Source organism: Rousettus aegyptiacus, unplaced genomic scaffold, assembly GCF_014176215.1.
Source record: "Rousettus aegyptiacus isolate mRouAeg1 unplaced genomic scaffold, mRouAeg1.p scaffold_m13_p_17, whole genome shotgun sequence".
Taxonomy (NCBI): Eukaryota; Metazoa; Chordata; class Mammalia; order Chiroptera; family Pteropodidae; genus Rousettus; species Rousettus aegyptiacus.
In genome coordinates, this window is record NW_023416292.1 from 15,186,387 (window position 1) to 15,201,857 (window position 15,471).

The 15,471-nt window shown below is 50.1% G+C and overlaps 1 protein-coding gene across 10 annotated transcripts in view; it reads right to left on the reverse strand.

Annotated features, from left to right (window-relative positions):
* Nucleotides 1–15,471, reverse strand: part of LHX4 (LIM homeobox 4) — a 58,138-nt gene that overhangs the window by 24,840 nt on the left and 17,827 nt on the right. For all 10 annotated transcript variants that reach the window (XR_004955148.1, XR_004955143.1, XR_004955147.1 and 7 more), the window contains one exon: nt 2,547–2,718. Coding sequence is in view for 3 of the 10 variants with exons in the window: in XM_036234552.1 (XP_036090445.1) it covers nt 2,547–2,718 (172 nt within the window). In the remaining 7 variants the exon portion in view is untranslated. The remainder of the gene's footprint in view (nt 1–2,546; nt 2,719–15,471) is intronic.

Consider the following 15,471-nt stretch of genomic DNA (forward strand, 5'->3'; position numbering starts at 1 on the left):
GGCCTGCGGACAAGGCTGCAGGGGACAGGAAAATGAATGACTAATTGGCTTTTCCTCAAGCTAACAGGAAGATCAAACAGGTGCATGAGGAATGAACAAAACCAGGCAGCTCCTGCTGAGTCATCAGGAGGGAGAAAGGACAGGGTGGCCATGCCACGGGGGGTGGGGGGCGGCGCTCCTACCCACTGAGGAGCTGGACTCATGGCCATAGGAAGATGAGGAGACTTTGAGAGAGTGGACATCATCCCCAGATGATGAAATCACCTGGGCCAGGGAGGTGGGGCAATGCAGAGGGTGTCTGGCCGAGGGGGCGTTCTGCTTGGGGTGGGGAGGGGGGGTCTGGGTGTGAGGAGGGCAGCAAGCGAGGACTGGGAAGGAGGCCGGGCACAGGGCAGAGGCTCCGATGGCTCAGTGCACCTGGAACATGGCGCAGGCAGAGGGCCCCTGCTGAAGGCCCTGAGCTGGGAGGTGGGATGCTGGCACCCGGGCTGGAGAGGGCGGGGGTCAGTCAGGAGGTTATTGCTGAGCAAGGCCCTGGAAGGTTCCAAATCAGGGCCGCGTCATGGGGCGGGCCTGGAGGCAGGGGATCAGGGCGCCAGCCTGGTCGGATTGACCACTGTTATCTCTGGGCAGGGACTGTGGCTCACAGACCAGCGCTAATCCCTCCCCAGCCCGCACTCTGAGCCCCTTCGGGTCTAGGGGGGGCCTTCTTTCCTTATCACTACTTCTCCCAAACCCAAACCTACCCCTGAGCTCCTGCTTCCTCCATTTCCCAAACCCAGAGCCAGCCGGTCAAGGTCCAAATGCCAGATGGGGCCCTAGAATGATTCTGAGGCTCAGAGGAGCTTTTCTGGTTCTGCAGCCCTGACCGGATCTGCCTGCACCCCACAGGCTGCCCCGACCTGCCAGGCTGGACCAGCCAGAGGTCTCACCCAGGGACGTCTCAGCACCTACCCCATCCTCAGATGAGCAAGACGGTGACGGAGCCTCCTGCCTCCCCGCTGGAGCTTACTGGGCCTTTCCGGATGTACAAGGACAAACTGGAGGATGCCGCCCTGACTGCAGAAGCAGAAACGGCTCACCCAACCTCTGCAGCCAGGCCCGGCCGCCCGTTTCCCCTGCCTTCCACGCGTGCATCCACACGCGCACACGCACACGGCCACAGAAGCACACGGGCACACGTACACACACACACACACACGCACACACAGAGGTGACAGCCCTGCGGATTTGCCCAAAGCGCGATGGTGACAGTGAATGCTGCCTTGTGAACACAAGCCATGGAGCAGCTCCAGTAGCTACCAAAACAATGTGCTTTAATGTGTTTTTTTGCACTAAAAAAAAAAAAATTAAGAATCCTCAGACATTCCAATGACTTATTTTTTGCAGTTAAACCTTTGGCAGGGCTTAGGCGAAACCGTGTTCTGTTTCCGGGATCGGCATTTCCCCCCGTTTCTCCTCCCTGTCTCCAGAATGCACGGCGGCTGAAGCAGGCACACTGCCTCCCCGGGGCTCGCTCACACGTGCAGGATGCGTCCAGGCCTCGGCCAGCCTCCCCGTGGTCCCAGCCTCCCCTACGCATACCCACGGGCCACCCGCACTGGCCTCCGTGTCGCCAACAGACAGCCTTCACCTCCTGTTCTTGGTCTGGCTGCGGTCAGCTAGTCCACGTCAGCTGAGACACCAGCCTAAAGTACCTCAGGTAATAGATTCTGGGAGAGAAGCCCCATACTAACCAACTACCGCAGAAAATAAATCATAGGCGGTCTCCTCACCCTGACTCAAGGCTCCAACAGGAGTTTTTTCTGATGGACCCGACATCAGAATGAAAAATTGAGGGCAGCCTCAAGAGCTAACACTCAGGTATCAGACACCGTCCTAAGTACTTCACACACACCAACTCATCCAGAGCCAGTAACGACTCCATTTTACAGGTAAGCAAACTGAGGCACAGAGAAAGTAAGTAACTTGCCCAAGAGCACACAGCTAATAAGTGGGTTTCAACCCAGGCAAGGTCTGGGCTCTTAACCATCCCATGAGACTGCCTCTCTGCCGTGTTTCCACTGAAAGCAATGACAGTAACGGAGCCTAGCTGGACCACTACCACCAGCAGCGACTCTTCCAAGCCCTGAGGCCCGTGAAGCAGCCACAGAGAATCGCCTAAAATCGAGACAGGCCCCTCCCTGCACCTGCTCTCACAGCTGTAAGAATGATACATGCAAGACAGAAGAGTGACTCCTTGTAGGAATTCAAGGGCACTCTGTCAGCCACCCTGGAGGACTCTGGCTCTTGCTCCCTGCTGGCCCCCCTTCCAGAGTTCACGATCCTGGTCCTCTGGCAACGATAGCGCTGGTGACCAAAAGGGGGACCCTCAGAGGAGCAGCCTCTCAGCTGGAGCATGCATCCAACCTCCCAGGATGGACCCACTGCCCTTCCCCACCCCGCCACACTGCAGGATGCCCCCCACCCCCACCCTGCACTCCACACGGAGAGGCAGAGACGCACCAGGGCAAAGAGAGGGAGTCTGCGCCCCAGTTCTGACTTACTTGAAGAAGTCCTCCTTGCAGTAGACGCTCCCGGCCCTGGAGAAGCACCTGTCAGCCAGCTGCATCTGGCAGTCTGCACACTTGAGGCAGGAGCTGTGCCAGTGTCTGTCCAGGACCTTCAGGATGAACTTGTCCAGGATGTGCTGGTTGCAGCCAGCGCACTGAGGGATCTCTGTGGGGAGAGCGGAGAGGGGCAGTGTGAGCCTTCCGCACAGCACTGCTCACCAGACCAGGCCCTGCGTGGCCGCGCTCCCATTCGGCCAGGCTGGCAGAATACGGGGCTGCCGCATACAGTCGTGCAGCCTGCACACTGCACAAAGGTGCCTGGTCAAGGCGGCAGATCGGGGCTGAGATCCAAGCTGCACTTCGCTGGCCTGGCTTTGGGTGGCTTTGGCCCAGAGGAGTCACCTGTTTCGCAGAGCATCAGCTAACCTCATCCGTGCCAGCTGCAAGTCCACAGCCAACAGGCCAGGAAGACCCAACGACATCCTCCTCTTTTCCATGACACTTTCGCTCCTGGGTGGAATCTGAGCTAAAACATCGGCCTCCAAGTGAGCCCTGCCTAGACACAGACTGAGAGGCCATCTGGCCTAATAAGCAAATGAGCCACGCGGGGGGCAGGTGACCGAGGCCCAGGTCTGAGGGTGGTCCTGGAGGGAGAAGCTCAGTGTTCTGAGAGAATCTCCTGAGAGTATTTTGATGAACGGCAGTAGAGGCCATGGATTGGCTCCGTCGGCTTCCCCTCCTAACGCGCCTGCCCCGGCTGCCGACAGACAAACCGGAAACTGCTTTTCAGACTCCCTTGCAGCTCGAGTTCCAAATGGGATTTGGAACCTGCCAATCAGATGTACCTCACAGAGACCTGAATTCAGAATTGAGTTAAATAAAGGGACAACCAAGCGTCAGGGTTCCCTTGTGCAGTGTGGAGCATGCAGAGCCCTGAGGGTCCGTGGTTGCAATGTCCTGAGGCAGTGAAATTCTGGGAGCTGGGTCTTTCTCCCAGGAGACTGGCTCTGAGCTGGCTGCACTGAGTTGAAAGCCACCTAATACCTGGTAACTGACCACTCTCCGTTTAAATAGTGAAAGTGGATTCTGTTGTCTACAGCTGAACCCTAACCACCGCCCCACCCTGTTCTTCCTGCCTTGGCGACTTCCTACCCAAGGTCTGTTCTACTGCCATCCTGTCTTTACCAAGGGCTTGCTTGGGGGCTGATAGTATTTTGAGTCACTGAAGTAGCTTTGAACTCTACAAAATGGTCAGGCTTCCGTGGTTGGATAAGCAAATAGTGCTAACGTCCCTACCCATTTCCCCTGCATTCCCCTTCCCCCAAAAAAGGGACGGTAACAAATTGAGAACAAAAACATAAAAGTGCAAGCATTTGGCCTCCGGCGATACTCCCCTGATGTAGCTCGGCATGCAGCATTACAACCCCGGGATTTCTCCCCTCTATTATAAATAGAAGTTTTGCTAATTGTTTGTTCACACGCCGTCTTTCTCATTAGAAGGTGGAGTCCTCAAGAAGCAAGACCAGAGTTTCTTTCTCAGCTTTGTATCCTCACTGCCTAGCACAGTGCCTGGCATGCGAGATTACACCACGGATGTTCATCACAGAATAAATAATCGATCAAATCCTAAGAAGCTCACCTTGAAACAGTTCTTCACCAGTTTCTCCTGCTCACTCTAAAATGCCCACAAAAATAGTAAAACCAAATCTCTCGTGAGTCACACGTGTTTCTTGATCCATATCATGTTTGTTGGTTGTGATATAATTTAAGAGCATTAACATAAGGGAATGAGCCTCGCAGCACTGGGGGAGGGGAGCTGAACACGTCTAAACCTATGTAGAGAGGAAGTTTTCTCAAGTATTAAGTCATTTGTAGCTAAAATTTATAGGCAGGTTGTTACACAGTCACGAAATCGTTATCACTAGCCCTGTACACACAAGTGCCGGTCTTGGCCCTAATTAAATCCTAACCCCAGCTTGGTCCCTCATGGCCTCAACAGCCTCCAACATTTGCCCGAAAGTTAAACATATTAGATGCTTTGCTCTTTGACCCCATTCTCAGACCGAAACGTCCCACGAAAGCTACTAAGAGTCACACGTAGGTAGATACCTACAGACTGAACACTTGCTGCCTGTCCCAGTTCATAAGGGATTTTTTTTTTTTAATTTCAATAGATTTCCTCCTTGACAAAGCAATTGTTGGACCAGTCAGTCCTTACCGAGGAGTTCTGATGTGCCCAGCGAGGTGCTAAGCGCATGATGGCTACAGGACTTCCCCCCGACCCCACCCCACCCCACCCCACCCCATCAGAGGGGTAGGGAGGACTCATGGATTCTGGAGCCGGACTGCCTGGGTTTGAATCCTGGCTCTGCTTTTGCCCTTGAACAAATCGCTTTGCCTGTGAAAGGGGGGTGGTGACGAAAGCACCTCACTGCGCTGTGAAGAGTAAGCGACTCGCTGAGGACAGAGTCGTTTGCTGTTACGAGGGGATAACGGGGATAACCACAATAACCAGGTGTGGGATGTGGCGCTGCCCTGGCCGAGGGAAAGAGACAATTAGGGAGGAGGTTGGAGGGCTTGAGCTCATTTGAACCCTCATGGGAATCCTGCATAGCTGTGTGGCCCTCACCTGGGGCCTCAGAGAGAGGGCTTGGGGGCTGCCTGGCTGCCTCCAGGTAGGCGCCCATTCCACGGCACCCTGCCTCTCTCTAGGGAATGAGGGACAGCATCGCTGGAGCCTCCCAGGAGTGTTTGGTGAGCAGAGGGCCTTGGGGGCTGAGAGGGCTGGATAAGGGAGTGACAGGTGGATAACCGGGAGCTCCTGCTGTGTGACAACTCCGGCCTGGGGACGTAGAGAGGAGGGACAACTTGGATAAAGAGGGTCCCAAAGGGCAAGAGGATGGTGTTTCTGCCACAGGCCTTTGCGTTCGCAGCCGGAGGAGGCATCAGGAAGATTCCTCTGGTGTAGTTTTGCAAGGGAGGGGAGGGACGACCTAACCAAGAAGCGCCCCCATTTCGGGAAGTGGTTTGCCGACAGCCAAACCTATGAGTACCAGCCACATGTACTAGGTGGTTGGCCCCTGGAGAACAGGCCCGCGGAGAGGGAGTGGGGCGGGGGTGGCTTCGTGTAAACACACGGCTGGCTGGCTAGGTTCTGGGGAGCCAGAGACCTGACCAGCAAAGGTAAATTCACCCATGGAGAATCAGACAAAGAACTGGACCCAGAACCGTCCTTGGGGCGCTGGGTGAGCCCAGCAGAGCGCGGGCCGGCTCCCTCCCTGCGCCTCGCGGTCCCAGGCCAGAGGCCGCAGATTCCCACCTAATTGTTGTTTGGCCTTGCCTAAGAGGAAAGATGCAGCTATAATTCTTCTCCCATCCGCAAATGCACAGGGATGAGGGCGAGGATGGATGCCCATAAAATTTATTTCAAGCAAGGTATCTAGCGGGAGCCTTAATATGATGAGTATTCAAGAGAGAATACATTAAGGCTAATGTATGCAAGGGAGGTGAGCAGGCAGGTTTAGGGGCTTGCGAGCCCAGACATCATGTTTAGGAACAACACTAAATGCAGACAAACAAACCATTTCAGCTGCCAGATTGCAGTGGAGGCTTCCCACTGGGTAAAGTTAGGCTGCCCAAACTTGGGGTTCTCAGAGGGAGGACTTGTGACCAAACTAGGGTACTTAGGTTTGGCAAAAATGTAAGGGACATACTAAGGGTGCTTTTTAAATTAAAAATTAAAAGCTTTCCCACTGTAAACTTAGAGAGGGGTGGGGGAGGAGAGCCAGGAGAGAGAGAGAGATGATCTTTAAAAACAAAGATCATGTAGAAATAGTTTAAGAGATACATAATATACCAATAATAATAATAAAACCAGGTTTCAGGAGCCCATTATGAACTGTGCAAGATCCTGAATGCATATTACCTCAATAATCCACACACAACTAGGTGAGGAGGGTATAATTATCCCCATTTTACAGATGAGGAAACTGAGCCTCAGAGACGTTAAGCAAAGCACCCAAGGTCCCACGATGGGGGAATCAGGATTTGAACCAAGCCCATGTCTAAGGTGGGCTGACCTTACATGAGAACTGAAAGAGTCTGAGACATCACTGCACCTGGCTGACTCTACCCTGTCATTGTATGGAGGACAGATGGAGGTAAAGAGATAGTCTCAAAGCTGCTCTGTGGACAAGGGGGTATATGAACCACTGGCCTCTTGTGCTCCCTAATAATGGGCAAATGGAAATGTTCGAGGCTCAGATTTAGGTCCTTTGGACAGAATAGAATATGTCGTATGGGACAGACCCCCAATGCCCTAGGGAGGGCTGGAAGCAGGAGCCCATGTCCTACAGACCCCCTCTACCTGGATGCAAGGTGCCAGCTTATTGATGGCTCCTGTCAAGTTCAGATTCATCCCTGCATGTGAGGAGGTACAGACCTGTGAGCTCAGATCCCACACTTCAGGTAACAGCACTCTATGAGATTATTTAGATTATTGTGACATGTAAACTATCTAGAAAACTTTCAAAGAGCAACACAAGCCTGTTTTCTTAAAAAAAAAAAAACTTGCAATAATGATTATTATTTACTTATTTATTTATTTTACAATTTGGAGAGACTGAACAGGGCCGAGATTATGTAAGTCTCCTATGGGGAATAAAGTCGTAACCAAAGTTTCTAAAGAGGATTTCCAAATGCCTAGTAAACTCAACTTATTTCATGCAGTATTTGATATCACGAAATTCCACTTTAAAAACTGGAATTTAAGCAGACCCTTAGAGTCACTAAAACAGAATTTGATCTATAAACTCAGTTCCTGATATGAGGAGTCATTTCATTTTAAATGAAATTTTCTATCTCATCTGCACGCAAGCGTTCTGTGGCGAGGCTCCCTACTGGGGCTCTGCAGAAGGTGAATTCAGGCATGAGAAGATGTCCCAGCTGAAGTCACAGACCTACCCTCACAGGGAGAGCAGACACCCGTACACACACGCAGACACGCAGACACACATATTCACACATACTTACAGTTTACACCGACACACGTCACAGACACACTCACATGTACACACTGGCACGCATCGAGAAACACACAGTCTCAAAGATCACCCTGAGACATGTACATACACAAAGATACCCGTAGTTACACACACAAACACACACACACACACACACACACATTCAGATGTACTCAGACACAAACTTAACACACATACATACACATACTCGTATGTAAACACACACATACACCACAGATATTTACACACAGTCCCACGTACACACAAACTCATGCACACACACATCCTCATATACAAGCATCATCATTCTGGGGGAAAAAAAAGCCACCTCTGAAGTCGAGCTCTGTCTGTGGATAGGAAGCCAGCACCGAAGGGAGCTGTCCAACCCTGAGCAGTGGGGAAAGCGGGCAGTGAGCGAAGTAAAAAGCTGGAGGAAGTAGAAACGTTTTGTTCAAATACTTTTTAGAAAAACTACCAGGGGAATTGGAAAGTTTTCAGTTCTGTGTAGAGTTTAGATCTTCACATCTTTAGGTCTACCAAATTGTTTACGATAAATCCCAAATCAGGCAGTCTGCTAGACCTGGGTTCGGATCCAGATTCTCCTGCATATGTGATCCTGGACAAACCGCTTAACCTCTCTAAGCCTGTTTTCTTCTCTGTAAAATGCAGATAATAACACCGGCATCTCAGGTTGCTGTGCAATCACATCAAATAATGAATATAAGACACTGAGACCCCTAACCCAAGCTCCCTTCTCCACTTTCATGGCCAGGCACCAACGAGATGGACTTATATACTTAAACTGTATCACAATTATTTCCTGCTGCATTATCTCCCAATATGGTGTTTCCCTCTCCCTCAATGCCCTTCCCCCACCCACATTCCCCAACCAAGACACTCAAATTTCCCCTCCATCCCCTCAGTTCTAAAGCACCTAGAAGATGCACACCCCTTTCTAATCATCATAAGCCCAGAATGTAAATAGGAGATCATGCAACATTACAAAGGCTGAGGGAGGTTGGGGGAGCAAAGAAATCTGGCAGATTCTTTCCCCGCTAGAAGGACAAACCTGCCAGCCCTTGGTCTCCTCCCGACCTGTGAATGGTGAGAACAGGGCCTGACTTCACTTTACTTTCACAGTAATGTACTCAGGTAAGAGTAACTTGAGTTCAAATTATCATTTGAGGCTTCTGTCATTTTGGAAGGGAAACAACAAAATGCCCAGGGGAAAAGTAACTATTTCTTATTTGATAAGAAATGGCTAAAAACCCCTTTCCTGTAGCTGAAATCTACTTCTTCATCAAAGCAGCTTATGAAACCCACACCATGACACTGAGCCTCAAGACCTCTAAAGGACTGTGGTAGGGGCACAGAGGGCTTGTTTTTCAGAGTGGCCCATCAGAAAATGGATTCCATTTTAATCCCCACATGGCTCCAGGAGTGAAGTTTCAGAAAGCTGGTAAGTAAAGAGATCAGAAGGTCTGACGTGGTCTGTGGTAGACCAGATTGCCCACACCCCTCTGGCGATACATGATAAATTGTGTGTGTTTTTATTCCCTGCTCACGTTTCTTCATTTCCAAGAAACCGCTCTCAAGGACCCAGGGGCCACCATGAGACATTTCAGAGACAGTTTGTTTGTTTGTTTGATCGATTTTAATTCTTTGAAAAATGGTGTTTTCTATCTCTTTGGTCACAGAAAATCAACAGGTGAGAAAAAAATTTTTTTTCACCAGAGATGAAACTAGAACCAAAATACCTGACAAGGACTTCTAAAACGTCTTTGAGAAAGTGCACCTTGCCAGGGAATCAGAATTTCAGATATTTACAATGGAATCATAATGCTGATCAATACTTTAATATTTGTAAAACTAAGGGGGCTTTTTTTTTGTACTGATAATACAAAAAAATGTATTGAATAATGTTCACTTAACCCTACTGTGATATCAGAGTAATATTTTGTAAAATTTGGATTTTGAAACAACACTTGAGGAAGTTCTGCGAGCATTGCTCTTTAACTGCCTTTTGGGTGAATAGAATCCCTCTTTTGTTTCACAAATAATTTGACTTGACAGCCTAATGCCCAGGACAAGGTCTCCCTTGTTTTTTCAGGACAGGGAGCCCAGGTCCACTGAGAGATGCTTCCTGTTTGCAGCCCTACCACAATACTTAGTCAGCTCAGCCATCATCCTGGGACACCCAGGAGCACTCCCACCGCTTAGGGCGGCTCCAGCTGCAGAAACAAACGGGGACCCTGGTCTTTAAGTCTGCCAGCACTCTAAACTTTCTTTGTCAAGTACTTGCAAATCTTCAAGCTCATTGACTCTCTGCAGAGACCCTGTGAAAAGCCAGCCTCTACATTGAAAAGGGCTTCCCTGTAGGTACACAGTGGGGGGCCAAACTGGGGCTAGAACCTTCTTTTTTGGGGGACAGGTTCTGGGGCTGACAGAATACCAAGGCTCCCAACAGTGTTCCCAAAATCCTGGTGGCTTTCACCCCAAATCCTTTTGCTGGTGACTTTGTTCTAGGAGTAAGTAGTTATTTGAGCTCTGTCTTCAAAAAAAACAAACAAAAAAAAAAAAAAAAAACATTTGGATAATGTATATTTCCAAAAATATATAATTTTATGTATTTGTTAAGTTTCTTTACTGACTACAAACTGAAAGGAGAAGCTAAATGAGGCTTTAAGGAAACACGTATACAATTAAAATATCATGCAAATGTTTTTCTTGGAATTCTCCATTCTTTCCCCAATTATAAGGGAGAAAAAACAGCAGCCAATAGCAGACATCACTGTTCCCTTACCTAAGTTTCCCTGAGTACGGAAGAAAGAAGATGATTTTAAAAAGGTAGACTGGTGAAGTACTTTCGATGGGGGCTTCCAGATTTAGTCCTGGAATAATAATTCTAAGGTGTATCAACATAACACCACAAGACATACCAAGTATGGCACCTTGCCTGCCTAAACTCATACCTAAGTTCTGGAATGTCCAAACCTGAGAATTATAACAGAGGTATAGTAAAATTAAAATTCAATTAATTGCAAGTTCTACTACTGGGTATATATTTCAAAAATAAAACTTTGCAATTCAAAATCACCACCATCACCATTGACAATAAAATCTTGTCGTCTGGTCACAACTCCCCTTTTCAAATCACCTGATAATTGTAACCCAGGACTGATTCGCCTGCGCAGTCTACATACAGGGGAAACCTGACACAGGATACAGTTTCACATGACAAATCATGACTAAATGTGTGTTTTGTTCTCTCCTGACCCTTTATTTGCCATTCCCCTATTAAAGACAATGCATTTTCTTGAACAATTAATTGCTTCCTTTTTAATAGTTTCCTTTATTCTAAACCAATGCATCTTGAAGAGACCATAACATAATTTTCCAAAATGTTTTATAAATTTCCTTTTCTGAGATTTTTGTAACCTAGTAAGAATGATCTCATAAACAACACAGCTGAAGCACAACGTTCCAATATTAATTCTTTAAATCTTAAGGAGAAAAGGTGCATCGACATTGTGGTATTTCCGTGATCACTATAACATCATTAAACATAGAGATCTTAGCCAGCCACAAAAATATTGGAAAAAGTCTTTAAAAAAAAAATCCTAGCATTACATTTAAGGTAAGTCATACTCTCTATTATCATTGTATTCACTTTATACTTTACAATATATCAATCTATACATGTCTTCTCTAATTTCTAGTTTTTCTAGTTTTGTCTTAACAAATGACTAACAAGCAGGAAAAAAAAGTCAGAAAATTCCTCTTGCATCAGAAATGACCACCCCTAACACTGTCTTTTCCAGAATCCTTCTCACCACAGGTCTTATTTGTTTCATTTTGTAGTTTGGGGTCCCTTTGAAGATCTCTTTTGCTCTTTTTCTGCTTAAACAGCTCAAAAATAGTAACCTTTTCAATAAGAGATCAAATTCAAAAGTATCCTGAAAAGAGATTTAATGTTACCATTTTAAGGTTGAATTTGGATAACATTTTAATAGAAGGAATATTGTAGTAAATAAAATACACAATGTAAATGTGATTGGCAGGTGTAGGATTATCTCCTAGATTATATATTGACACAGAATTTGTAATCTTCAGTAGGATATCGAATATTCTCAATAATTGCAAATAAAACAGAAAATCACATCAAACAGAGCCATGACGATCTATGGAAATGTTGTAGACACGTCCCTATTTCCACTCCATCAACACGTTTAATCATTGCTAAATCTCCACAATGTATTTTTCTGATGTCTCATTCTGTAGCAATATTCCATACGTTTGGCAAACTCCCCCTCATAGGAAGAAACTTTCAATTAATTTGGCTGCAAGTTTTGCCTCTATTAAGCTATTCCCAGAACCAATCCTTTCACCTCGTAACATTATAATTAAAGCAAATTATACTTTAAAGGCATTTGGGGGTGAGATACCGCAGTTAAACATCTGTGACTAGGCTGAGACTGACCAAGGGAAGGGAGTAGGGCAAGCTAAAAAAAAAGAAATCCACCAAAATAACAACAGGAATTAGGACTTGCCTCCCAAGACAATTTTCCAGTCCGCCACTAATACAGTTAACCCAAAGTACATTTTCTGAGGGTGAATCAATTTCAATTTCGCCAATTAAACCCAACCTGCCCATCTACCCCCAACAGCAGTGCCTCAAAATGGTTGATTTGTGCTCCATTTTGATCAGGGCATCTATAAAATGTTTTTTAGGTGATTTCTTCCTACAACAAACAATAGCTCAGCTCCAAGGTGCTTCTGTCCTGAACCCAGAAACTGCCCTTCCCTCCCAGGCCTCTTAGAAAGAGGGCGAGCGATAGACCTTATTCATCCTTCAGTCTGCTGGATGCTAAACATCCAACAAAACCCCTTTGCAGTGAATTCACACTCAAATCCAAGTTTTTCCCTACGAAGATCTCTCATAGGGAGGAGGGAAGGGGGGCAGAAAGGAAAAAGAGAAAGCAGACAGACATTCAAGCCAGGATGGGATTTTACTAAAAGCAGTAGACCCTGTGTGCTCAGATCTGTGTTACGGCATTGTTCACACTCATTCCAGGGAGGGCAGAAAATCATTACGCAAGTAAATCCCACCCCCAGCCGGCTACAGAGTAGTGCTAACTGCTGCCTCAATCCACCTGCGGCCAGGGTTCCCAGGTGGGGAAGATTACCCCTGCCTCCTTTCATCAGTAAACTGGTTCCAAGCCTCTACGCATTCCAAAGTTCCCCAGCGCTGCCTCTGATAAATTTCCTTAATTAAAAGAAATGACACAGGTCCTCCATCCAACTCCATCAGCCTTCCCCCATCCACAAGTCTTCAATTTGGAGGAGGAGACTAGTTTCCAGGCCAGCGAAATCCACCAAATATCCACCATTCCCGACTCAAACAAGAGGCTCAAGGGAGTTTTCTTAACAATGTGACAGAAAGAAAGGTTCGTAGTCCCTGTTAACTAATTTTCCGTCCCTGGAGGACTCCAGGTGCGACGCTCCCGCCCCTTGCTCCGCTGTGGCCTTCCCAGCACCGTGTCTCTCTGGGTTCCATCTGCTAATGCGGTGCTAAGTAATCACTAATTGACTGTAGCAGAGTGGGGGGGGGGCACTAAAATCCGGGGCAAAGGGGAAGTTGGGACAATAGAAATATTTAGGACTCGAGGCTGTCTACACCTGGTCAGCGGGGTCATCAGGTCACTATTCAAAACACAAGACGACCCTGTGGGCCGTGTTTTGTCTATTCAAAGGAAAGAAACCGCTTTGCGGGTTCCCCGCCTCCCTCCGCCCCCACCTCACCTCCGGGAGAGCTCGGTTTTTAAGAGGTCGACCCTGGAATTTGCAGTCGTTGAGGCGGTCTTCAAGACGTCTCGAGGACTCGCGCTGCTCTAATCCCCAGAGCGTTCAGGCCACATTCTTGCCTTAACCCCGCTCGGGCAGGTGCACCTAGCCTCGGTCTCCCTGCAACTTCCTGCGGCTCGCGGTTTTATCCCGCGCAGGCTTTGCTCGTAACTCCTCTCCTTCCTGACTGGTTCCACCTTGCAGATCCCTTTAAAAAGACATTCGCCCTTACTACTAAAAAATAATAATGATAATAATAATAAGAGTAATAATAATTTCAAAAGTCCTGTTCTAGATGAAGCCAGCCTCTGAGCCCTGGGGCGAAGCCGGCGCTGGGTCCCAGGCCGGTCGCGGCCCCCTCTGCACCGTGGGTGCAAACGGCGACGCGCGCCGTTTCGCCTTCCCCGGGTGCGCAGGGTCACCTACTCCCTGTCCAGGTCGAATTTAATTGACATCATCAGCTGCCCAGGTCGAGACCTCGTCTCTCCCGAGCCCGCCAGCGCTCTTCGAGGTCCGCGAAGCGTGGGGAGCACGGCGGGAAGCCGAGGCTCGGGCGCGGGCCGGCTCCAGGATCCGTGCGGGAGAGGCGCTTTCGACAGGAGTTAAAAAGTCACGGGAAGGCGCGGACCGCCGGCGTTGGGGGTTAGTTTTGTCTTTTAGTGCGAAATGGGTATGGGTTCAGCCCGGCCTGCCCTCTCTCGCGCGCTCCCGCCCGCCGCTCCAAAGCTGTGGGACACGCGTCCCAGTCTTGGTCACCCAGGAGAAGCCCGGAAAAGTAGCGGGCAAGGTGGATGGAGCGAAAGGGCCGAGGCGCAGGGACGCGGAAGGCGGCGCGCGGCGGTCCCAGGCGCGGTCCCTCTCTTGCCCCCTTCGCAGCTGCGACCTCTACTCCGGGCTGCGAGACCCCGCGCCCGCAAAGCCGACTCTCCCCGACGGCCCCCTGTCCTCACCTGCCTCCCCTGGCGAGCTCTCCAAAATCCAGGTCACGCGTGGCCAGAGCGATGGGGACAGGGCGCCGCGCGCAGGTGCGTAACGAACGCTCGGAGAAGGAATTCAGGGTCGGTCCCCGGCCTGGGTGGCCGGCGCTCGCCCGCGGCGCGGAGGAACTCTGCCCTGGTCGCGGCGAGGTCACCCAGGTCGCGCTCAGCCCGCCGGGCTACGGTTTTCCGCCGGCCAGGCCCGTGGCCAAGCGAGGAACAACACCTTGCGCCAGGTGCTGCTGCTTCTTCTCAGCCCCGGCTTTGCGCCTTCCCTGCGCACTGCGGGCCGCTCAGGTGCAGACCTCCGGCCCGCACCCGCCCCACCTGCGCGCTCCTGGTCCGGGTGAAATCGTTCATGCGGCTTCCCCCGCGGGCTTCCCTCCGCCCGCACCACCTCTCTGATCGAGACAGAGAGGAGCCGAGGAGGCCGGAGCCTGCCCGCCGCGGTCACCGGGTCTCTGCGAATCCCCTCTGGGTGGTGGCAGCTCTGGCGCGAGCCCCTCGCGGTGAGAGAATCCGGATCCGTAACCCGCGAGGCCCGAATCCGCCGGGGGCTGCTGTTTGAATTTCTGTATCGGAATCTTGTAGAATATCTAAATAGATCATTTTTCCTGCCCCCCCCCCACCCCCGCCCTCTTGGCACCACGAGAAATGGAAAGAGCGCGTCTCCGGAGTTTGCGAGAACTCCTGGCCGGGAAATGAGGCCGTTTCGCCCCTTTGGAAATGGCCTGCAAGAGGATGACGACGTTCGGGACGAGGCGCGGGGGTGTACACACCGCAGGAGTCCCGGGTAGGGTCGTGGGGCGGCCCGGAGACGTCCTTCGCCCAGGTCCTACCAAATACAAAATCGGGTACCCTTTCCACACAGTTTCGGGGTTCGCAAGAGCTGCAAAAAATTGATGTTTCGGAGACGAAGTAGGGACAGGAAAGGCCCCGGGCCCCGCTTCCTATGTCCCGCCCCAGCGTGGACCGTCCGTCGCGTCCGCGTTGGCCCGCTCTCCGGCCGGCAGTCCCGGCCGCAGCTGTCGGCTGCCCTAAGTGGGCAAGGGACGGACAGAACGCCCACCTCCATAC